Source organism: Squalius cephalus (assembly GCF_949319135.1).
Source record: "Squalius cephalus genome assembly, chromosome: 9".
In the NCBI taxonomy this organism is placed as follows: Eukaryota; Metazoa; Chordata; class Actinopteri; order Cypriniformes; family Leuciscidae; genus Squalius; species Squalius cephalus.
Genome location: NC_137130.1, coordinates 13,984,781 through 14,008,318, shown reverse-complemented (window position 1 = coordinate 14,008,318; position 23,538 = coordinate 13,984,781). Strand labels below are relative to the sequence as shown.

Here is a 23,538-nt window from a genome sequence, read left to right as displayed (position 1 = left end):
TGATGAATATGTAAATCCTGATAGCGGCTTGCTCTCCAGGGGACCCCCTTCACCCCTGCTTTCCCACCCCACACAAGAGACGAGGGACCGGGCCGCACTGAAGCTTAGCGGCCCGAGATCTTCACTCCCCGGATGATAATCCCACTGTCCAAAGGCACGGATAACGAGAAGAGGACCATAATCCTATTGTCCCTCTGTGTCACATATGTCGCTTAACACACTGTCTCTCCATCACAAGACTTCATCCAGAGCTGCAACAGATTGGTCCCCTCCAAAAAAGTGCTTGTTTTTCTTACTGTCCCTCCCTCTTCCTCTAAACATTTTTCACACATAACCCGCACACACCAAGACCTTTCAGAAAAACCACACAACACGGCATCATCTTCACAAACTCCTCAGGCTGGGTTTGTATCAATATCGCATCTCCATACTGCTGTGTGGGTGGCATGCGGTGGGGTGTGTGTGAGAATATATGCGTGTGTGTGTGTGTGGACGTCTCAAGTTAAGATGCACCCCTCGTCTCGCCCGCCTACCTCAGCCCTACGGCGCTTTGTGTCAGAGAGGACCTGTTGGTATCCCCCTTTGTCATTGAGTGTGTATGTCCATGGGCATATGGTTGATCCACCTCCAATAGGTTCATGTAGGCAGAAAACAGCCATTCATACGCCTATTCAGTCAAGCTGCTAGAGACACAGATTACTATGTCATAACACAGAGGGAGGGAGAGAGGGAGGGGTTTGGAGTGATAGCGAGAGAGAAGAGTGAGAGAAAGAGAGATTACTTCATAAACTTACTCTGATCTCTATGTGTGTGGCGCTGCTCTAGCGATTGAAAAGATAGAGCCATTGTCGTTCTTTCAGGCCTCGACTTCAAACACCTAAATTTGTTGCACCAACTACGGCGAACTTGAGAGATGCCGTGCTTGAATGCAAGTCTGTTTTTTTTCTGTTGACTCAAACTCCTTAAAGGGATAGTTCACCCAAAAATGAAAATTCTGTCATCCTTTACTCACCCTCAAGTTGTTCCTAACATGTATGAATTTTATTGTTATGTGGAACATAAAAGAATGTTTGTTATCACACAGTTGAGGGCACCATTGACTTCCATTGTATTTATTTCCATACTACTGTATGTAAGTCATTGGGGCCCATCAACAATTTGGTTGCTGACATTCTTCAAAATATCTTCCTTTGTGTTCAGTAGAAGAAATAAATTCATACAGGTTTGGAACAACTTGAGGGTGAGTAAATGACGACAGAATTGAACTTTTTTGTGTGTACTATCCTTTTAAGGCCTGATGGATTTGCACAAAAACGCTGAAGTGCCGCTAATGAACGCCATTAGCATCTTGTTTAATATCTATATTCTAAACTCTAATATGTCAGATTTGAGGAGCAAAGATGGCAAAGATGTGTGAGATTGGGATATCCAGTCATGAAACCTAGCATTATAATGCAGCCTTCATGTGATATCAGAATATTTTTTGGATTTTATCGAGTTCAAGAGTTTTGTTGTCGGAAACAGTAGGAAATATGTAGGATGACAGGTTCATTCTTGATTATTTCTTGGGGAAATCTTATTAAGCCAAAATGTACGGCTGATAAAGAGTCAATATCCAATTAATTTTTAATAAAATGTTCCATTCGTTGGTAACCATAAACATTACCTGAGATATTGTATACATTCACTGCATTTAGATACGATTCTGACGATTAAGGAATTTTAGTCAAATAATTTTTGCTATTTTTGCTGTATAAAATCAAGTGGTTATGTCTATACATAAATACATCTATACAAAAAACAATTGCTTACAATTAAAGTCCAATCTTGTTTGATCACCAACATTCTTCAAAATATCTTCTTATACAAAAACCTATTGTAACTGTATGTAAACGTACTGACTTTGGTGGACTCTTGTGGTGCTATTGAAACATTGCTCTGCATCCTGATCAGCCTAACACAGCATCCCTGTGGAATCTGTATTACAACCGTTGGCAGTCAGGGAAAGTTTTTCGGGAAACCTGTTTGAAAACAGGTTCTATTACTTTCGCATTTCAGTTTGCTGCTGTTAGAGGCACAGACAGAAAAAAGAATGTGACATGAAAAGTTTCTGTTTACTGCTCGAATATCCTTCAAGTGTCCAGTTTCTCTAATTCAGTGTTTACGTAAAGTTCACTTTTCTGACCTCTGCACTGTCTACTTGTCTCACCGGCTTCTTTGTCTCTCCCTCACGGCTCAGTACTGTCAGCGTTATTCTCTGCATGTCCATTCTCGATCACCTTTTCTGCCCTCCTAGGACAGAAAGCCTCTCCTTCTGACAGTAATGGCCATCACTGTCTCACTTCCTCTCATTCTGATGACCTCTCGTTCTCAGGCCCCAATCACTTGTTCGCCAACAGTGTCAACACTGTCATTAAAGGCACATTGTCCTTATTAATTAATGAGTGCTGTTGTTTTTTTTCCCTCTCTCCCTCTCTACATACTTATTCGGATTAACATATTCATGAGTCGGCCAGCTTTGCAGCAGCTTGCTCGCGAATGGGGCGGCTCTGTTTAGCCCCTGTGTTTTTGTCTTTCTCCATACCTAACCTCGTTTGCTGGGCAGATCCCTGAACCATTAAAGCTCATGATCCCTTTATGCCAGCGAGACTCAGACAGGAGGGTCGGGTTATGAACCCAAACGCTGCTGTTTCACGCACCAGTAAACACACCCTGGATAATAAGGCTCAAATGCTAAGTGTTACAAACTGATTAAAATGTCTGTGTTACAACTTTATCTAGCCACAATAAACAATGCTCCTCCACGAGAAACTGCGGCAGCTTTTGATATTGTCCCAGAACTGCCCAAATGTTCCCAGCCCTGGTTATTTTGCAGGGTGATCACACGAAGAAATGTTTATTTGATTATCGTATGCAGGAACATAAAGTGTCATTAACAAGCAATCCCAGACTTTATTAAAAAGGAATGTTCAAAATGATTACTACAAATATGAACTAATTCTTCACTGCAAACTTGACCTAAAAATCCCTGATGCTTAATTTGCAGTTTAATCTTTGTACGCAAGGATACGCAATATATCACTACCACATCAGTTATCAGTCAATATCAACGTTTTTCTATTTATTTGTCAGTATTGGCTAAATGCTTATTTGCTCTCTAAATCACATTTGTCATCATCTAATGTTCACTTAAAGTTAATCTTTAAAAACTCTAATCATTTTGTAAGTGTAAATGAAATCTCAAAATTAATATCCATTTTTTATACTGTACATTATATAGCTTTTCAAATGTTTGATTTTTTTAGTGTTTTATTTTGAATGAACAGTATTAAGACAAACAGGGCCATAGCTGGACCTTAAAAATGTGTTCCATTTGAAATTGTGGGGCCCCTTTTGCCCTGCTAGCGACGACCCTGAAGACAAATTAGTATAGAATAAGCCAATAATTAGCGGCTTACAAAGTTGGTGAATCACTAATTTGATTTATATACGACAGTCAATAATCTCAGACAAAAGTTTACAGTTGTAACATGATAAATAAAGTATTAGCAATTAACATGTACATTAATATTGCGGATACACAAGATATTAGTGACCACATCTGTCCACATCGTCCAATAATGTTTTCTTTTGGTTATTAAACAGATCTTGGGATATGACAAGATCAGGGCTTATTTATTTTCATCCAATTCAAACATATTCTTCTGTTAAAGGTACTAAATAATTTTTTTCTACTATACATTTAACAGTTTATTTTTCATTTAAATTCCATATCAAAGCTTTCTTTTTAAATTAGCCATAATGTCAGAATGCATTAAATAAATAAAATAGTTAATTAAATAAACAAATAAAAATCTATGTCAGTGTATATACGTAGAAAACATAACAAAAAGTGAGAATGTAGTGAAATTATTGAGAAAAAAAATGGGAAGGTTTGTGTTCAAGTGATTTCCATTTTTTCCACTTCCTTTTAATTTCCTGAGGAGTGAAAGCAAGAACCCCTCTTATTAGCCATTATTGGTTGTGTCCACCACAAAGCCCTGCTAACTGCTAAACATTTACCTTACACACACACAGAGACACAGACTAAATCTGTCTCTCCCTTCAACTCACTGCCCCTGCTTACACATTCACTCACATGCACATACACACACACTAAAACAGTCTCTATCTCCAACTCTTCGCCACACACACTGACACACCAATTTGTAGCCTGCACAGTCACATTGTTTGTTGAGCCTTGCAGTGCAGGCCGCTTCGTTAGCTTGGCCTTTAACGAGCTGCTTAATTGAGCTGTCTAGCGGGCCACCTGTCGCCCTGCACCTCATTAGCATACTAATGCTCCTACATTGTGCTGCAGTGACAGCCAGAGAGAGAGAGAATTGAGGGATAAAGTGGCCGGAATGGAGACAGAGATGTTATGATGAACCAATTTTTTACAATTACTAAAAAAGGATATATTTAGGTTTGTTAATCTGACAAAATTATGCATATTATCATACTAGAATTAAAATCATAATGGCTTTCCTAGATACGATTTTATTATATTTACCTGTTCCATGTCTTGCAAAATATTACAATTTAAATGTAAAGAATGACAATGACATGACATTTCAAAGCCTGAAGAAAGATTTAAAGATTTATAAAAGATTTATAAGTTAGACGTACTGTTTGCAACCAAATGTGCTGTGTTGAGCAAATTATACGGCTTTTAAAAGCCAAAATTAATTTGATCACTGATTAATTTTATTAATGAGCTGGATGCAATTGGGCAATGCTAGTGCAATGATTGTGGAAAGGATTAATAGGCTTTTTCACCTTTGTACTGGCTGCACACAGTTGCTCAAGTGCCTGCTTTCATTCAATTCATGACATGCAGCTGCAGCACCAAAGATCTACCTGAGAGAGAGAGAGAGAGAGAGAGAGAGAGAGAGAGAGAGAGAGAGAGAGAGAGAGAGAGAGAGAGAGAGAGAGAGAGAGAGAGAGAGAGAGAGAGAGAGAGTTTTTGTCAATGGTTAAATGGCTTGACAGGTATTGTTGTGTGTGATTGGAGCATTCAGTACAGCCTTGGACTAAATTTGCCTCTAAACACACTATAAACTGGAGAGGCCTTTAGACCTCACACAGGACACACATGGACATGTGATTCACACACTTGTTCTGCCAAACACAAACTAAACTTTTGAAGACAAGCTCCACACTTGCAGACACTTTTTAGCCCTGACCCTCAGAGGCCGAGTCCCCACCAGATGGAGAGCCGTCCACCTCAACCATTGATGACCATGAACTTTAACCTGGAACAGGCTGACCACTTGCACTGACCGTCTGACAGATACCCACACAAAATACAAAATCGCATCTCGCTATCGTACTAATGTATATCCTGGCTATTCCTCTGGCAAGAGGGAAATTTTCAGTGGTGAGGGTCTGCCAACGGTTCATTAGATAAAGGATTCTTGCTCCCACTTAACATCCCAGAGAGACACTTTAGAAAGACAAGACAAACATGATGACACTTACCAAATCTGTTTGAAAGACCAAAAATACTTCCTGTTTGCAGAGGAAGCAAGTTAAAAAGCTAAAAGTCCAAAAGTATATTTGCATGTGAGCTTGTGTATTTGATGTGCACTAATGTGACAGCAGAAAGCTGGCACGGGGAAACCAGCTCACAAAAGATGAGAGGCAACACACTGGGCGACCTGCTCTGCTCTTTTTCAGTCCCAGAGAAAAGTGCAAGATACTTTACCTTACTGCGAGAGGACAGAGGCACAGATGCCTGATCATGTAAAATACCATTTCTTTATTAATAATAATAATAATAATAAAATAATAACAACAAATAATTTAGTAATAAGTAATAAAAGATATCTATATAATTTAAATATATCAAATTATAATTGATAATTAATTATAATTAATGCTTAATTAATTATAATTAATGCTTTATTAAACTGTAGCCTAAACCAAAAATAACAATTTATTTTGTGATTTTATAAAAATTAAATAATTATTACAAATTTTATTTTCTAATTCAGTTTTCATAATGTAAGTCAATAGGTTGTTTAGTGGACCTGTTAACTTTTTCTTTAAATCAGTTTTCAGTAACAATACTTTTGTCAAGATTCAAAATAAGTGTCAGCTGATCACATTATTCATTGCTGAGCAAGACTGATCTTTAAAAAAATAAATAATAATAATCGGCCTGGCCGTTGTTAACAAGCTTTTTATTATACATGCACACCATTGAGAAAGAGGGCAGAAAAAGGCAATGGCCATAGAAAAGAGGTAAGAAAAGAAATTGAAAGGTGTGTGTGTGTGGGGGGGGGGGGGGGGGGGGGGGAGGGATCTGAAAAGGTGGCTGTGGAAATTTAGGGGGGACAAAGTCACATCCATGCCGTACGCGCATTCAGTTCTGCCGGTAAATACTGGGTCTGGACAACCCACCATATGCTAATCATCACAGCATTTTCACGTTAAAATCAGCATCCCTGTCCCTCTTGCTCCCAAACTCATTCTTCCTGCCCATTCTTTCCTCTCCCCCCCCCCCCCCCGTTAATTACCGTATGTCTTTCGCTTTGATAGTCTCTTGCACGAATTAGTACAATATTGCAGTCCCCTTTAAAGCCCAACCCCCCCAGGCTCCCCCTTCTTCCCCCCAGTCTTGCTGGATTGGGCAACCTTGTGCACGTATTGGTACCGGGTTTTTCAGTAGAACACTTGTCAGTGGCATGCATATGGAAATGTGAGTCTCCATTTTAGCTGCTAACTCCGCATCCCCTCTAAGGCCCCTTGCTGTGTGCCCCCCACTATCACAACTAGGGGATGCTGGGACCTCATGCTGGGGGCAACAAGGCGTTGTACTATTGAGGGATGGACAGGGGTCAGTGGAGGGGTACACTAACAGACAGGACACGCTTCTCTGGTCAAACACCAGCCCACCCCTATATTCTGAGCTGGAAAGGTTCGGCCTGACATTGACCAGCTGTCATATTTATAAAGCGGTTGTGGTTAATGTATGGAGTAAAATTGTGGGTTAATATCTGAAATAAGAACAATAATATGCATTACTTGAGAACAGACATATAAAATATATGTAATGATTTATCATTAAATGATCATTTTAATAATTATAATCCTTACATTTTTACAAACAACTCTTTCATGGATCAAACAATTATTTCATACAAATGTGTTGTGTTGATCATGTCGTGATCTTTTATGCAAGTGCCATAAAACCAAACAATTATCCTCCTTGCATCTTAAAGTGAAAAATAAAACAAACAAACAAAAAACCTTAAAACAACTTTTAAATGGAGTAGGACAGGGGAATATGATGTCATGAGAAAAAAATCCCTTTCATTGTATGGACTAGTACGACCTCACTGTAGTAAAAAAGCCTCTCAAGGACATAAGCCAATCAGAATAAGAATAAAAGAGAACACAGAACCTAATCCGCAACCCGCTATCAAACAGGCCTCTTCTGCACAAGTGTGAGCGGTTGAGAAATGCTCTCTCCGGGCGTACGTGTGTGAAAGCGAAAGGTGTTTGTGGGAGAAAGCAAAATGACAAGTGTGGGTGTGTGTGTTAAAGAGTGTGTGAGACTGGCAAGCTCTTGACCTGCGGCTGTATGCTGCTAATCCTCTGATCAGGATGCCAGGAGGACTGCGGGGCCTCAGGCCGGCCCCTGATAGACTGTCCCGCTCACAATAATACACTGAGACCTCAGCCCATTTACATCCCACAGGCTGTCAGAACCGCTCACACGGTCCACACATTTGATCTCAATAGAGATGGAGCCCAAATAACTACAGAAGCAAAGTAACTTGTTTCTATATTATTCCACATAATTGTGTAGTGCAAGTAGTGCACTGTTAGAAAAATCTGTAGAAATTACAGTATTACTGGCAGCTACTTGCCAGTAACTTACTGTAGATTTAAATTGATGTTATTTACTGGCAACAATTTGTTCAAAATTAAATGAACATTAAACATTAACAAGTCTTTATCTTTACAGAATAAAACTAAAATAACATCCTCATGTAAAGCATTCTGGGAACCAAAATCTGAAGGAAAAAAAACAGAAAAAGGTTGATGAAGATTTCTGGTTCCCAGAATGCTTTGCATTAGATTGTTATTTTATAATTTTATTCTTTAAAGACAAAGACTTGCTAATGTTTAATGTTCATTTAACTTTGAACAAACTGTTGCCAGTAAATAACATAAATTTAAATCTACAGTAAGTTACTGGCAAACAGCTGCAAAACTACAGCAAATTTTTTACAGTGTGTGTTTACACTAAACAATGCAACTACGCGTAGCATACTATGAGTACTCGGATGACGTCCAACTGAAATGCCAAAAAAATACAAAATATTCAAGTTGCAGACGTGACCACAACCCAAATTTTACAAATGTGAGCTGAATGCTTTAGATCACACCACGTGTGATTTATGCTTAAATATTCAAACTAGTGTTAAAACAAACAGCAACACAAACACACGCATATGAAAAATAAATTCCCTCGACTAAAATCAAGTAAATTAGTTCCATGTAGTACAAAAACATTATTTGAGATGATTACTACCCTACTACAGCTTAAGAATGGCAGGAAAAGGTAGAATTAGTTATGATTTAGGAAAAAAATTGCAGAGAATAAAAGCAAAAAAAATGTATGCTTTAGACCAGTTTGAACCCTCTAAAATTCAAGGATGATCTGCTTGAATGCGGATACTGGCAAAAATTGGTAAAACTGGTTGTCCTTACTAAACAGCACAGCCATGAGTAACCTAAAAACCAACATGAAAAAGCTAAAAACATGATAATTTATACACAGGTCAAGAAAACGCTTTAGCAAGTCAAGGCCATTTTTTGACAGTCAAAATACGAAAAAGGTGTGCAACTAAAGCAAAAAACAAAAGTAATGTCTGCACACTGATATGACTGCTCCAGAAAAGTATTTCTTTCAACGTTTCGACCATCTTTTTTCGACCAATTTTTGACAGTCAGCATAAGGAAACCCGTCGTCCAAGACTGTAGAGAAAGCACCAAGCGAGTGTGTGTTTCTGAGTAGAAGGGGGTGGGGGTGAGGAATCTCAGACTGCCAGGCAAATACTTACCATTTGTCTGTGTAAGAGCGTCTGCAGGCCCCCAAATCCCCACGTTTTGTACGAACAAATTGGCAGAACGCGGGGTCTTGTTTGCCCAGCCTCTTTGGGCGGCTGTGGGAAGTGGGTAGGGCTGATGAGAAGTGGGTGGGAGAAATCCCCATCAAAGAGTGCCGTGCCTGGGAACAGAAGAACTACATGCCCTGGTCTGAGAACTGGCCTCCATCAGAAAGAGTGAAGTCTAAAGTAACCAGTGGGGAGACTCATCTGCCTGACCTGACACAAATACAACTGAAAAGAGCAAAACCAATCAAGAATTTGACACTATCAGATCACACAACAGCAGAGGCGGCAGTAGGAAAGGAAAGAAAAATTATATTATGATTAAAAAATTTCGATGAAAAAGTACATTATTAACGCATTAATTTAATGAAAAGTGACTGTGAAACCCTTTATAAATGTTACAAAAGATTTCTATTTCAAATAAATGCTGTTCTTTTGAATTTTCCATTCATCAAATAATCCTGAAAAAAAAAGAAAAAGAAAAAAGTATGTTTCCACAAAAATATCAAGCAGCACAACGGTTTCCAACACAGATAATAAGAAATGTTTCTAGAGTTCGGAATCAGTTAACAAATATAAGCAGTTATAATAGGATTGTGTTTGTGTTCACAGCCTTTAAACTCATACCTCAATAAGATGCGGGTGGGTGCTCAGGAAATGAGTGTGTGGCCAGACCGCAGGTCTCTTTGAGGTGCGTGTAGCCTTGCGTGATGCCATATGATGATCAGTGCCTCTAGCTAGACGTGTGACTAATCCTGTTAGTCTAAACACACCGGTTTCCTTTTATCTCACTGTCTTTCTGCCTCTCTTCAGTTTCCAGGACACACTTCTCTCCCTTCACCACCTGATTTCCTAACCATAGACAATCTCTTTAGAAATTAGCCATGAACATTTGAACATCTATATGTCAGACGGAGCAAATGTATTAAATGTTATTATAATATTCGGTTTCTTCTCTTTAGGATAGGAGAGAATGGGTTAAGCTATGACACTTTTTACATCAGACTCTAGGCAAAGAGAAATAAGATTACTACAGATTGTCTGCTATTAAACTACATTAAGCACCAAAAAAATAAAAAATAACAAGAAATGTTCAAAAACATTAAAAAACCTTACCGATCTCAAACTTGTGAATGGTAGTGTACATTCACATTCGAACTGCAATTCTGCATCCTGTTTGTTAACTCAATTCAAATTCAGAATTGAAGTGTAATTTAAAAGGCATTCTCAACTTAATTCTGAATGGCACACAACACTGTCATACAGTTATAGGTGACTGTCAACTATTAAAGAAAATATTTTGAGTTTGAAATAACTTGATTTTCAGTTAGCACATTACTGCATTACATTGAGTGCTGACTAAATGACTAGACACTGACTAGACACACACTTTTGTTAAGAAAATTATTTACTTTATTTTCAATTTCAAACTTCATATTTGAACACACGGTGTCTAATATATTTAAAGAACACAGACACGTTAAGCTTTTATTGGTGCACTGTATTAACTTGATACTCTGACATCTCTATTTCAGTTTTTTTTTTAACTGATGAGCTTTCCTTTACATGTCAAGTTACATTTAAAAGTTTTCTAAATTAAGAAATCATAGAGCTACATTTACTTCACATTTACTTTTTTCAAAAACAGAGAGTGCCCTCTGCTGGATATTCACCAAAATACCATTTAACAGCAGATACAAGTTTGATTAGTAATGTCTGTCAAGTCTTTCACAGTCTTGTTTTGCAATTCACTAAAAATCACAGCAATAAATAGCCTACTCTTTTTCATTTATGCAGCCTGATACAGATCCTATATGAGTGATAATGATGAAGATACTGATATACTGGTTGAACTTTTACTTCCCGCTGAGCTTTAGGACGTCTCTCACCATAGCGCCAATCCCATCAAAAATCAAGTGCAACTTTGTTTCACACATGAATGCAGGTGTGGTCACCACCTTATTCTTCTGGTCCACATGAGCTTCGTAAGGATGGAAGGTTAAGGTTAATTCAGAAAAACAAAGCTCTCATAACATTAATGAGAAGTAAATTAAATAAGACAAGTTGAAATCATGACACTAAAATTTTCTACTTTTTAAGTCATAATTATGACTTGTATGTAATGATTATGACTTTTTATACCATGGTCTGGGTGAATACTCGATTCTGATTGGCTGCAGGGTGTCCATTAAAAAGTGATAGAGGACACCACCTAGTAAAGGAGTTCTGGTGAAACTGACTGTTTACCGTTCGAAAATCGAAATTAATAAATAAATGTGCTGGCTACATCAGCTGTGAGTAACCATAGCAACTGGCAGTAAACTGAAGGGTTCTATGAGCTGAGCGGGCTATAAATATCTCCGGTTGCTAAATAAACCGTCAGGCGTAACCAGGGAAACCAAGTTATTGTTTGTAAAAACTTTAGATTTTGATTGTAAAACTAATTAAAATATAAACTAATGTTTTAAAAATGTGTTATTTGGCAAGTGACCATGGTATAAGCAGGTTAATGCCCTTCGAGGTGTCCAATGTCAGGTATTAATGGACTCCGCTGCGCGTCGGACGGTTCACGCCTCGCCGTTGTCCATTAATACCTGACAATGGACACCTCGTCGGGCATTAACCCTTACTTATCTTACAGTATGTCATAATTTTGTCTTCCATGGAGAAGAGAAGAGAAGAGAAGAGAAGAGAAGAGAAGAGAAGAGAAGAGAAGAGAAGAGAAGAGAAGAGAAGAGAAGAGAAGTCTGTACAGGTAGGATATGGTGACTTCTTTAACAGTATGTTTGGCTCCCAGTGCAGTGATGACTTGTGCAGTACCAGCATATGGCCACTTCCCACCTTCCTCCTCCTCATCATGACCCACAGTCACATCCACACCTGGAAGAACTTTCGCCGCCAGCACTGGAGATATACAGCACAACCTGGTGACCAGAAGACAAGGAGTCAGTACTTTATAAGAATAAAAAAACAACAACAAAAAAAAAAAAAAACATGCATATAAAGTTTGATTTGACAAATATAATCTTTTTATTTCAAAGCACATCATAACTTTTAGGCCCTGTCCCAAATGGAACCCTAAGATCTTGCGGTCTTCCTCCGAGTCCACACTTAACACGATATAATGCCACTTTGACTGTCAGGTAGAAGTCTGCTGCGGACCTTGGGTCAGTGCGGGCTCTGTAAAAGTGTGCAACGAGGGCGCATATCAGCTGCGAAGGGGCAGCTCGCAAGCACCCTTCTGAAACCTAAAATGAAAAACGGACACCCTACAGTCTTGTACAGCCATGTTCGCATTGGACACAGTAAGTCCACATAAATGTGCCATTTGGATACCTATTAAGTTCTGTATCAATTACAAAGTTTTGCTGCTGACTTATAAGGCCGTAAATGGTTCAGCTTCTGTGTATTTAACAGATCTTCTATCGCCAAACAATCCCTTTAAGGTTACAAAACTCTGGACTTTTGGTTGTACCAAGAATATCCAAGTCCACTAAAGGAAGGAAAGCGTTTTAACATTTGGCTCCTAAACTCTGGAATAGCCTTCCTGATGATGTTTGGGGCTCAGACTCACTCTCCAAGTTTAAATCTAGATTAAAGAGACATCTTTTTAGCCAAGCATTCACATAATACATCTCTTAACCATGTACACCAGTCATATCAGATCAAATGTAGATGATTACACTTAATGTAATGAACAGCAGCTATGCTAATTATTTTCTATTTGCTTCTGTTTTATCTCAGGATGACCATCCTGAGGTAACTAGAGAGTACGTCAGCTCCAGTTTGGATCCAGCCTCTTATGAAGACTTCAGATGCCCGAACACCTGTGAAGAGATGACGTCAACTCCTGGACTTCAGATGATGCAAGCTCTGAATCAATATGCACCAATGCTAAATTTCAATATATTGTAATCATTATGTTTACAACTTGTAATAATGACTTAAACTCATTGTTTCTGCCTTATATGAATACATTGTTAGCTAACTGTGTGATTTGTACTCTGTGTACTTGGACACAGTCATCTCTGATAACAGATCACTCTAAATTGTATTGTAGACGCATACATTTTTTTCTTTTCAGACTGCTTTGAAATGACGTGTTGTGAAAAGCGCTATACAAATAACTGTGAACTGAAATTTGGGACAGGGCCTTACTTATCATAGCACTTGAAGTTCTTGAAATTACTGACTTGAAATTTTTGTTCAACTTTAATAACCTTGCCAGTCATTGTAATCTGGTTCTGTTTTTTTAACCTATAAGATAATAAATACAAATTTAAATAGTGTTTAATTTAATTTTCACTTTTCACATTTTTTAGGCCTTTTTATTGTCCAGACCTCAGGAACAAACTTTACTTAAATAACTTTAAATGATTGCAACACCAAAATTACAAGATATTTCCATATAACAATACATTTTTAACACATAAAAGCACAAAAAGACCCCAAATCAGTGGACTTTCCACCTCATTTATAATGTAAGAGCGGACGCAGTCATTTGTAAGTTGAACGTTCCTGGCCTTTGCTGTCATCAGCTTCCAGTTTTGTTATGTTGTTAAGCATTTTCGTAATTATAAACACACTGGTTTGTAGCGCAAATAGTTTTTACCCCCACTGAAATACAGATTTATCTATAGAGGCTAAAGAATCATAAGTCTCACATTCATATTCTCTTACTTCTGCGTTGTAAAATAAGGTGAATATAGATAGTAATTTATAACGACTTACCCAATTGGCTTTCCTGCTTTATGGAAGTCCTTTAAAACCCGCTCCACTTCCTCATTCACTTTACAGTCCTTCCCATCAATAGCAAATGTTGACCTGATGATGGTAAAGATGCAGAAGACAACAGAGAAATGAGGACTACAACAGGAATGTCAGTGGCAAATTAAAATATATCTAAATGCAAACAATGTTTATCAAAAAGTTTTTAGCATTGGTTTTATCTTTAAAACTTTTTTTTTTAAAGGCAAGTCCAGTTTATCACATTTAGTCACAGCACTCACAGGTTTTTAGCTGCACCAAAACCACCAGGGAAGATGACCGCATCATGATTACTGGCACTCAGTTTTGCCAGGTCAGTGATGTTGCCCCTTGCGATACGCGCTGATTCTGATAAGACGTTCCTGTATAAAAAAAGTTGAGTGAGTTAATAATATGTTAATAATTGAACTCCTACAGTAACAAAAACACAAAAGTGTACAGATATGCTAATATAATGAATTGTTTTGACAGTGTAATCTTTACACAGAATTTCTGAGAGGACACTTCACCTCGACTCTGTCTCCACTGGCTGACCTTTGCCATGGTCTATCACATGCATCTGAGACACATCGGGAGCAAACATCTGAACCTCTGCACCTCCCCGACTTAGATGCACAAGGATTCTACATACACAAACATACAGCAAAAACGAATATTCACGCAAAAGGAAAGAGTTCAAGCAATAACTTGAATAAAGCATAAATCAAAATAGCATAAAGACACACATTTGGGTTACACAGAGAGAAAAAAAATCTGAAATAGGACATTAACTGTGACATATTTTACAGTAGTGGAGAACTCCTAACGCAAGGGTGTCCAGTCCTGTTCCTGGAGGGCCAGTGTCCTGCAGAGTTAAGCTCTGACTCCAATTAATCACATCAGAACCAGCTAATTAAGGTCTTACTAGGCATATTAGAAACTTCCAGGCAGGTGTGTTGAGGTAAATTGGTGCTAAACTCTGCAGGACAGACAGTGGCCCTCCACGACCGAGTTTGGACACCCCTGTCCTGGGCCCTAAATCCATGCAACCTGGGCATGAAATCCATGCAACAAAAAGACCTTCTGTCCCTTATAGAAGTAGATTTTTGTGAATCCGCTTAGTAACTAAAGAAAGAAAAATAGTATAGAGACATAAAAAAAAAAAATAAACTAGTAAGTTACTCACGCTGATGCCTCATGGATTTCAGTGCCATCATAAACACCACATCCAGACAACACCTAGTGAATAAAAGATTAAAAGTTAGAACTCAGAACTCTTGATGTCGTGTGTTTTGTGACGAGCTGGAGAGCAATAAACAAAAACATATGAAAAGTCTTCCGGATTACTTAAAACTTTTAGATCAGGGGTCGGCAAGTAACTTTGGCCGCGGGCCAATATTTTTTTTAGCCAGTAGATGGCGGGCCAGCTACACAGAGTAGGTCTATGGATACAAATTAAATACTCTTATATAGGCCTATGATCGCGGAATATGATGGGTCCGTCACCGACCATGGATCATTCGTTCAATCGTTTTTTTCAAATTAAAACCAAAAAAAAAAAAAAAAAAAGATGAAAAACTACTTGTTTTTCCATTATTTATTTCCTGAACTAAAATGAAAAAACGAATAATGACAGGTTTTCTGATTTTCTGATTGTGCTCAGATCAAAAATAGAAAAAATGAATTACTGGATTAGACAAATTTTAATTTTGAATTTAACACCTAGGCATATATCAAGGAAATCATTTTAAACAGATCAAGTACTATTGTGGTAACAGATTACAGCCATTTTAGGTGTGAATAGCAATCATGCCTCATTCGCTTACAGTCCGACTTTTATTCCTTTTTTATTATTATTATTTATTCGGGACACACACATACACACCTAAGGTTTAAGGAGGTCTGCGCGGGACTGTTTTTTTTTCCGTCCCGCTCCCACAAGGTTCTATTCAGCAACCGCTTAAAATACACTCTGTGTTCACCCGCTTTATTTCCCGACCTGACGGGTCCGCAAAATTTAGATCTCGTTTCCAGAATCTCACATTCAAATGTCTCTAACGGAAAGAAGGAGATTAAGTTGCCTATAATAATTATAAATGCTATACAAAAATTGTGTTAGTGTCAATATAAATATTAGGCTATTTTAACATTGTACTGTCAGCATAAATATTAGGCTATTTTAACATTGTAGCCTACTGTCAGCAGAGAAAAAAAAATGCCACAGAATTTTTTTTTGAAATATAAATAACATAAATTAAATAGGACAAAGTCTATCACTCAAATTTCTAAGCAACAAACGAAAATCATATTGCCCTACAAATGAAGTAGGCTATTTTCTGCCGAACTATTTCAAACATCCTTGCAAAAAAAGAATGTTGTTGACTGACAATGGTTTCCAAACAGCTCCTCAGAGGTGTACAGATGGTCAGAATTAAGTGCGGATACGCTGTCAAAAGATGTCGGGAGTGGGCTATTGTCAGTCAGACCGCTGGCTCCGTCCAAAGTAGGCTACACCAGAGTTCTGGCCGCTACCGTCTTTTGACGCGCGAATGGACACAAAGTGGTCAAGCGTATAACTAGACGCGGCAGGCGCGAATTTGTCGTGCTATTCGCGTCCGCTGTGAACGCACAGTTCTACTTTAAAATGTAATCCCGCGCCTCATGGTTCCCTATATGGGCATTTCACACAGTATGCGGCGGGGAAATCGCCGCGCGGCTACGGCTTTTCTCAAGTAGTGGAAAGGTTTTGTGCAGCATTTAGGACTTCCAAAATAATCCGGCGGGCCAGAAAATATTACTGGCGGGCCAGTTTTGGCCCGCGGGCCGCCAGTTGCCGACCCCTGTTTTAGATCAATGTTCAACTGTCTTAAAGGGATAGTTCACCCAAAAATTTTTATTTTGTCATTACTTACCCTCATGTTGTTCCAAACCTGTATGGGGTTCTTTCTTCTGTTGAACACAAAATAATATATTTTGAAGAATGTTGTTGGTAACCAGACAGTTGACGGCACCCATTGACTTCCATAGTAGGAAAATACTATGGAAGTCAGTGGGTGCTGTCAACTGTCTGGTTACCAGCATTCTTAACAATATCTTCTTCTATGTTCAACAGAAGAAAGCAACTCATAGGTTTGGAACAACATGAGGGTAAGTAATGACACATTTTTGGGGCGAACTATCACTTTAATGATACTGGCGGCTGGCTGTACTCTCATGTCACCAGGGACTCAACTCGCTTTTCTCCTTTATCGATTAGTGAAGGTTAAACAAGAACTTCAGTATGAATAATACTGTAATATTGTAGCTGTGTTCATACTCCGCTGCCCGTCGGGGTTTATTCTGAGATAATTACTCCCTGACAGTTACTATTTTCTCGTAACGTTACATTACATGTATTATAAAAGTGTCACTGATTTCTAATGTTGTATGCAAATGACCAACTTACACAGGGTGACATGAAGCGCCTCTACCAGAACTGAGAAAGAACTACCGGTACTTTCAGAACACAGACACAGAACACAGACATGAAGCGCCTCTACCAGAACTGAGAATGAACTACTTTCAGAACACAGTAAAACCCCCACTGAAATGCAGATGTTCATGAAATCTATTAATTTCACACAATACAGCTCTAAAATGTGACACTAAAATGTGTAACGTTAGGTATTTTGACATCGAGCGCCAACAAGAGTCACGTTTGGGTCTGCATAACTACTTACAACAGCGACTTTTGCGCTACTGCAGCTTGAAGATGCATGAAACTGAGCAGCAGCCGCATATCTGAAGTGGGCAGTACGGAACAGCGAGCGCAGAGCAAACATGGTGTGGAGCGAGGAGGACATGGAGGACCAATTCCTTCTTCGCCGTTACTGATGGATGGAAAATCATAGAAACATATCGCCACCTACAGTTTACTGTGCCAACCCACAATCTAGGCCTTAAAAATGTGCTGCATCAGAGTTTAATTATTAACAATAACATGACAACGTAATTATATAAATGAGCATAACTTTATATATAAATATGCTATATATATATATATATATATATATATATGTGTGTGTGTGTGTGTGTGTGTCTTAATTAGTTTAAAGACCGCCATAACAACCTTTCACCATTTTTTTTATTTTAAAGTTATAAAGTGAATTCTTAGATACATGAAAAAATATTACAAATACAAAAGTCCAAGCTAAATCTTTTGCCAAGTGACAAGTTCTCTTTAAAGGTGTCCTTAATTTATAATTTACTTATTTCTAGATTTATGTGGTTCTTTTTATTAACTTATTAATATTAAATTAGGGATCACTAAATGAACAATTAGGAAACTGGATGCACACATAACATAAAATAGAAAATATATTTCTTATAAGTGTAAAGCAAACTGTGAGACAGTTTCCAAAACAAGACATGTCCCTAAATGGAATTTTAGCAGGGAATTTCCACAAACACCATCTTAACTATTTGGTGGTAAACTGTACGTACATGTACAAAATAAACTCCAATGACACCCCATTGCAATTCTGAGCAAAACATCTGGGATTGGTGCAGCAAAAATATACTAATGAACAACAGACACTTAACAATTATACAGAATGCACAAACTTGGACAGGACTTTGCCTGCACTCTTGAGGCGCTCCAGTCGCTCTTTTAGTTCTTTCCTTTTACGTGCAACAGCAGAATCTTCTTGGATCAGCATTCCTGGATTGTTCCCTCCAATCATGGCAAGCATTGCATTCTGAAGCTGAGAGATGTACTGGTCCAGCATGTGATACTGGACTATCAGTGGAACTTGATTAGCCAGACGGTCAGAAGTAATCTACAAATACATACAAAGTACATTCAAATACATTGTAAACCATAATAAGCTAAATTAATATTATTTCAAGACTCTGCCGCAAATAATTTAACCTCTCCTTGCATATATGACAGGAGAAGGTGATCTGTTTTTGATGTTAAAATCTTTCTGCTATCCCAAGATGGAAGACAGAGACAACTACAAGAAAACCAACCATACGTTTTTGGAAAACAATCATTATTCTTGCAATTGCTAAGTGGCAATAGTGGATTGCCACAGAGATTAAAGAGAAAAGACTCCTAAATCTTCAGGTATGTGAACAGATGCATAAATGTTTCAAATGATTACCGTAAAATAGGCAGTGAGATGTTGTGTCATCTCGCGTACATCTGCACTGATGAACTGCCTTTGCACAAGAACTGTTTGACTTTGTTTTACAGTGTCAAGCTGATTGCTGTACAGATGGTCTTGGGAGTAGACAATCCTCTCCATCTTAAATTGAGACTGTATTTTCTCCTCAGCTTTCTGAAACTGCTCATCGAGAAAATCTTCAGTTGGATCTTTGGTGGCCCTTAATAGGTGAGAGAAGGCCTTGAAATGAGAGCTAACAAGGCAGTTCACACAGGAATGAACAATGTCTGTAATAAAGGACACAAGAAAACAAAACAGCCAAGGAGTTACAGTAAGACACAACATAGTATATTATATGCATACTTGATATACGTCACCGATTTTATGCATTTGAATTTATTTTTTAGCATGCAACACTGCAAACCATCTTGAAATACTGCCATTCACCTGCGACATCTTTGAGCAGCTTCAAAGCAGGTTCCTCCAGCTCCACAATGTGTTTCTTGACAATGTTTTCGAAAGTTCTATAGTTCACAAATCCAGGAAGCTCCTTTCCTCTACGAGTCCTAACATACTCTTCTACCTCATCTCTGAGAGTTTCCTCCGCTAGAGAGAAAAGATGAAAGAAAATCTTGAAGTACACACCCCTGCAGCACAAAGGGTTAAACTCAAACAGCATGTATATTGCATGCCCACAGAGAAGTTTTGATGCTGCACAGAAGTGGCTTAAATTAATTTATGAAGGAACTCAAGAAATAATCTCACAAGCTTGATGGCTGATTGACATTAATTGTCGAGAGACAACAAGACACACTGTCACTGATTGTCCTTTAAAGGCTACAGTGGCTTGGTAGTGTAAAGACACAAGGAGTCTTAACTGGGTGAACTGCTTTCCTGTAATGAGATTATTGTAGAACAGAGTTCCATTCAAGAATACAATCTTCCCTCTCATTTATGTCATGGTCAAACGTTTACTGATTTATTAAAAATGGAAATGTCTAGCACTAACTCATTATAAACTACCTGTAGTGTGCTAGATTTAAACTTTCTGTAAAATAAAGATTTAAAAAATACATTATTTTATCAGAGAAAGTGCAAAATAAAGATAATAATATTAAAGCAATATAAACTGCACAAAGCAACATTACTGTCACTGATCATTTAAATGTATGCTACAATGTAAACAAAATATTATTTATAAACACACTCTTTATGGTTTTGTCATCCAGAACGCGTTTCCATCTTCCAAACTCCTTCCTGATTTTGGTGAAGACCCTCATGTCTGAGCTTAGATCTTCTTCTGCCCTTTTTACTCCTTCAAGGGCATCACTGAACTGGCGAATTTTCTGCAGAGTGCAAATCTCATCAGGTTATGAGATTTAAAAAAGGCCACATAAAAACATGTGGGGTGCAACATGTACAGTTATTCTGTTAAGATTTTTACCATAATCAGAAAATTGCTCCTCTCGTGTTCATCAGTTGGAACTCCATCTCCCAGTGCTCTAAGATCCGCAGTCGTCTTCTCTAATTTCATCTCAAGTTGTTTCTGCAACTGTGGCAGCGTTTTCTAAAGGTAAAGAAATATTAGAAATTAGAAAGCAAAAGGCTTTCTGTTTCCTATTCTGATTTTAGTCTTCTATACTTTAAGTCATTTACTCTTTTCTGTCAATGTCTCTGCTGTAACTCTTTGTTAGGGCTGAGTGATTAATCAAATTTTAGTTTTAATTTATTAGCTAAATATTAAACTGTTAGATAGACTTAAATTTAAAACTTAAAGGGGGGGTGAAATGCTCATTTTCACTCAATCTCCTGTTAATCTTGAGTACCTATAGAGTAGTATTGCATCCTTCATATCTCCAAAACGTCTTTAGTTTTATTATATTTAGAGGTGAAAGATTGGCTGTACCGAGTCTTTCCGGAAAAAACCGAGCGGCTGGGGGCGGGCCGTGTGGGCGGTGTGCTATGTGCTAACTGATCTAACAACAACACAGAGAGACATTTGAAGTAGTTTACTCACCGTGACTGCTCGATCCTTAAGCATTAGACGATCTGCAAATAAGTCGATCTGGGCTTTGTTTATAAAACAATCATCGTCGAAATGCAGGGAACAAAGAGTCGTGCACAACCTCCGTTGATGCTTCGAAAAAACAAACTCCATCCACTATTCCCTTAACGCTGGGTTCTTTGGGAATCTGTGCAGGGTTGTCTTGCCCTGCCAACCAAAAACCCACTTCTTTGGTGACATTGACTTCCCTAAAAGCCGAGCATAGCGCTTTGAGGTAACGTACTGCTTTCGCTCTCTTCTCTCTCTGGTCTGCGAGTGCGCGCGTGGCCGCGGAGAAGTGCCCTTAGGACCCATATAAGGAAATTCCGCTCTATCTTACGTAAGACAGAGCCATACTCGAAAAAAACTTTCCGAAACTTGTGACAAACCGGAAGGAGTATTTTTGGAACAAAAATACTCCTTCAAACGTACAACTTAACTTTTGAAACTTTGTCCATGTTTAGCATGGGAATCCAACTCTTTAACAGTGTAAAAAACTCAGTATGCATGAAACAGCAATTCACCCCCCCTTTAAAGCATTATTTCATTTCGTATATATTATATTTGTCCTATTTGTAATTTGAATCTATTTTAATTGTATTAATGGCTGTCTCACTGTCTTCAATAATTATTTGAGGACTTTTTTTAACTTACATTAGTCTAGTATTAGTTTCCGCTTTGGTATCGATATTGATATATAGAATTGTGACATTTCAGTGGGATCTAAACTTTTGATATCATAGCAAAATAATTTCCTTGTGAAAAAAAAGAAGAGATTCACATAGGATTTTGGCCATATAACCCTATCCTAATTATGATAAATAATGGTGATTTCAATATTGATCAAAATAATCGTGATTATGATTTTTGCCATAATCGAGCAGCCTTTCTCTGCATACGCACAGTAATGTGTTCAACCAATTCTTTTGTGAGTCTTTCTGCAAGAAGGGGTACTGTAGCTTTTCCTTCCTCAAGAAGAGACCTGAAGGGAAAGAATTAATTTAAAATAATGACAAGGAAGTTGAGGACTGCAGCATAACTACAGCATTTTGCAAACTTTTTATGAGTGGGTTATGTGAAACATGTATAAATATATAAACAGTGTTGTTGTTGTGAAACAACAGCAACAACACATACAGAAAAATATTACTAAAATATAACGTGAGATGAATGTCATGAACATTATATATAATAGGTTATATTTCACAAACATCTTGCCTGCATATAAATCACACCATTGTTTTTCTTCCACAGACATGAAATGGCTCATGCTTCAATTGTGAGAGAAAAGACTTGCCTGAAATGAGCATGTTCATCAAAAAAAAGTCTTTCTTTTTCCAGCGCTTTGACCAGATCAAGCTTCTCATTGATGTCTTGCTGGCCTCTGCACTTTACGATCATGTAGCCCTTCTTCAGTTGTATCACTTGATTATTGACTGTTCTGACCACCGTCTCCTCCATGCCTTTGTCCACTAAGTCCGGTTTAGTCAGAATACCTGCAGATATGAATATTTGTCTATACACTCTTATCAGTGTTTTATTTTACTATCAAGAAAACAGGAACAATGTATTTGACAATACTTCACTTATTCAGTGAAATGTTACGTACCCAGGGTCCTTTGTCCGGTTGAATCTACTTTGGATGCCATCTGCAGTGCCTCAGTGGTGGCGATGTCAATGTTTGCAGGCACCACAACCAAGCTGATGGTTTCTTGTCTTTTAATGAACTTTTCAATGACATCTTTTATCTGTTACAGAAAAACAACATAAGTAATTTTGAAGGGATAGACTTTATTCCTGAATTAAAAAAATATACGTTTTTGGTTTGTATTTTGACACACGTTCATTATAAATGGCACAGTCCAACCTGTAATTTTATTTGAAATTCCTATAACCATAATAACCACCTGCTCCAGCATTTATGTTTAAAGGTTTAAGAAACGATGTGTAAAGGAGCTGTTATCCAAAATATTGGAACGCTGTAAACATTTCGAAACACTTACATATACCGTACAAATAGTCTCTTACTTGTTTCTCGATGTCTTTTGGCTGGTTGCCAGTGGCAACTCTAGCAATGCCTGGCAGATCAATGAGAGTGAGATCAGGGACATCACTGGACTGGATCTCCAGAGTGATCATCTCATGACTGATCCCTTCTCCCTTTCCAGCCAATACTGTTTGAGCTATAAAACAATACCATGCCACAAACATCCCACAGACGACAACACAATTAATTCAACCATTTTAAAGACTCAATAAACTGTATCTGTACACTTAAATGTGTAGGCTAAGTATACAGACCATTTAAGACAGCATTCTCTATTTCAGCAGGGTCCTTCAGTTGCTTTATTTGATCCTTATATGACAGCAATCCATGCCAGTTGTTGTCCTTCGTAATTTTCTTCAGTTTCAGTACCAGAGGACAGCGTGTCAC

General features: G+C 38.1%; 2 protein-coding genes across 3 annotated transcripts in view; both read right to left on the bottom strand.

Annotated features, from left to right (window-relative positions):
* Positions 1 to 10,554: 10,554 nt before the first annotated feature.
* On the bottom strand, positions 10,555 to 17,801 carry gatd3 (glutamine amidotransferase class 1 domain containing 3). 2 transcript variants are annotated; one of them, XM_079882331.1, is made up of 8 exons: positions 17,633 to 17,672; positions 17,473 to 17,496; positions 17,359 to 17,408; positions 15,100 to 15,152; positions 14,444 to 14,557; positions 14,177 to 14,296; positions 13,899 to 13,991; positions 11,788 to 12,091 (listed from the first exon to the last, which is right to left on the bottom strand). In XM_079882331.1, the coding sequence occupies exons 3-8, from the start codon at positions 17,368 to 17,370 to the stop codon at positions 11,803 to 11,805; spliced, it is 681 nt and encodes a 226-aa protein (XP_079738457.1). In that variant the 5' UTR covers positions 17,371 to 17,408; positions 17,473 to 17,496; positions 17,633 to 17,672; the 3' UTR covers positions 11,788 to 11,802. The 2 variants fall into 2 exon arrangements, with proteins under 2 accessions (XP_079738456.1, XP_079738457.1); XM_079882330.1 differs by lacking the exons at positions 17,359 to 17,408; positions 17,473 to 17,496 and adding an exon at positions 10,555 to 11,152 and having other exon boundaries at positions 11,932 to 12,091; positions 17,633 to 17,801.
* A 623-nt stretch (positions 17,802 to 18,424) lies between these two features.
* Positions 18,425 to 23,538, bottom strand: part of LOC307164685 (interferon-induced GTP-binding protein Mx) — a 35,108-nt gene continuing 29,994 nt past the window's right edge. The window contains exons 11-12 of the mRNA XM_079881728.1: positions 19,058 to 19,347; positions 18,425 to 18,730 (exon numbers count right to left, since the gene is read on the bottom strand). Of these exons, the coding sequence (XP_079737854.1) occupies positions 18,497 to 18,730; positions 19,058 to 19,347 (524 nt within the window). The 3' untranslated portion in view covers positions 18,425 to 18,496. The remainder of the gene's footprint in view (positions 18,731 to 19,057; positions 19,348 to 23,538) is intronic.

What these genes read in the sequence shown, in the direction of transcription:
- gatd3 (XM_079882330.1), bottom strand. Translation starts at nt 17,755, where the DNA reads ATGTCCTCCTCGCTCCACACCATGTTTGCTCTGCGCTCGCTGTTCCGT. An exon ending in CCAGTGGAGACAGAGTCGAG is followed by an intron (nt 14,297 to 14,443) that starts GTGAAGTGTCCT and finishes TTTTTTATACAG; the next exon opens with GAACGTCTTATCAGAATCAG. An exon ending in TTTGGTGCAGCTAAAAACCT is followed by an intron (nt 13,992 to 14,176) that starts GTGAGTGCTGTG and finishes TACCATCATCAG; the next exon opens with GTCAACATTTGCTATTGATG.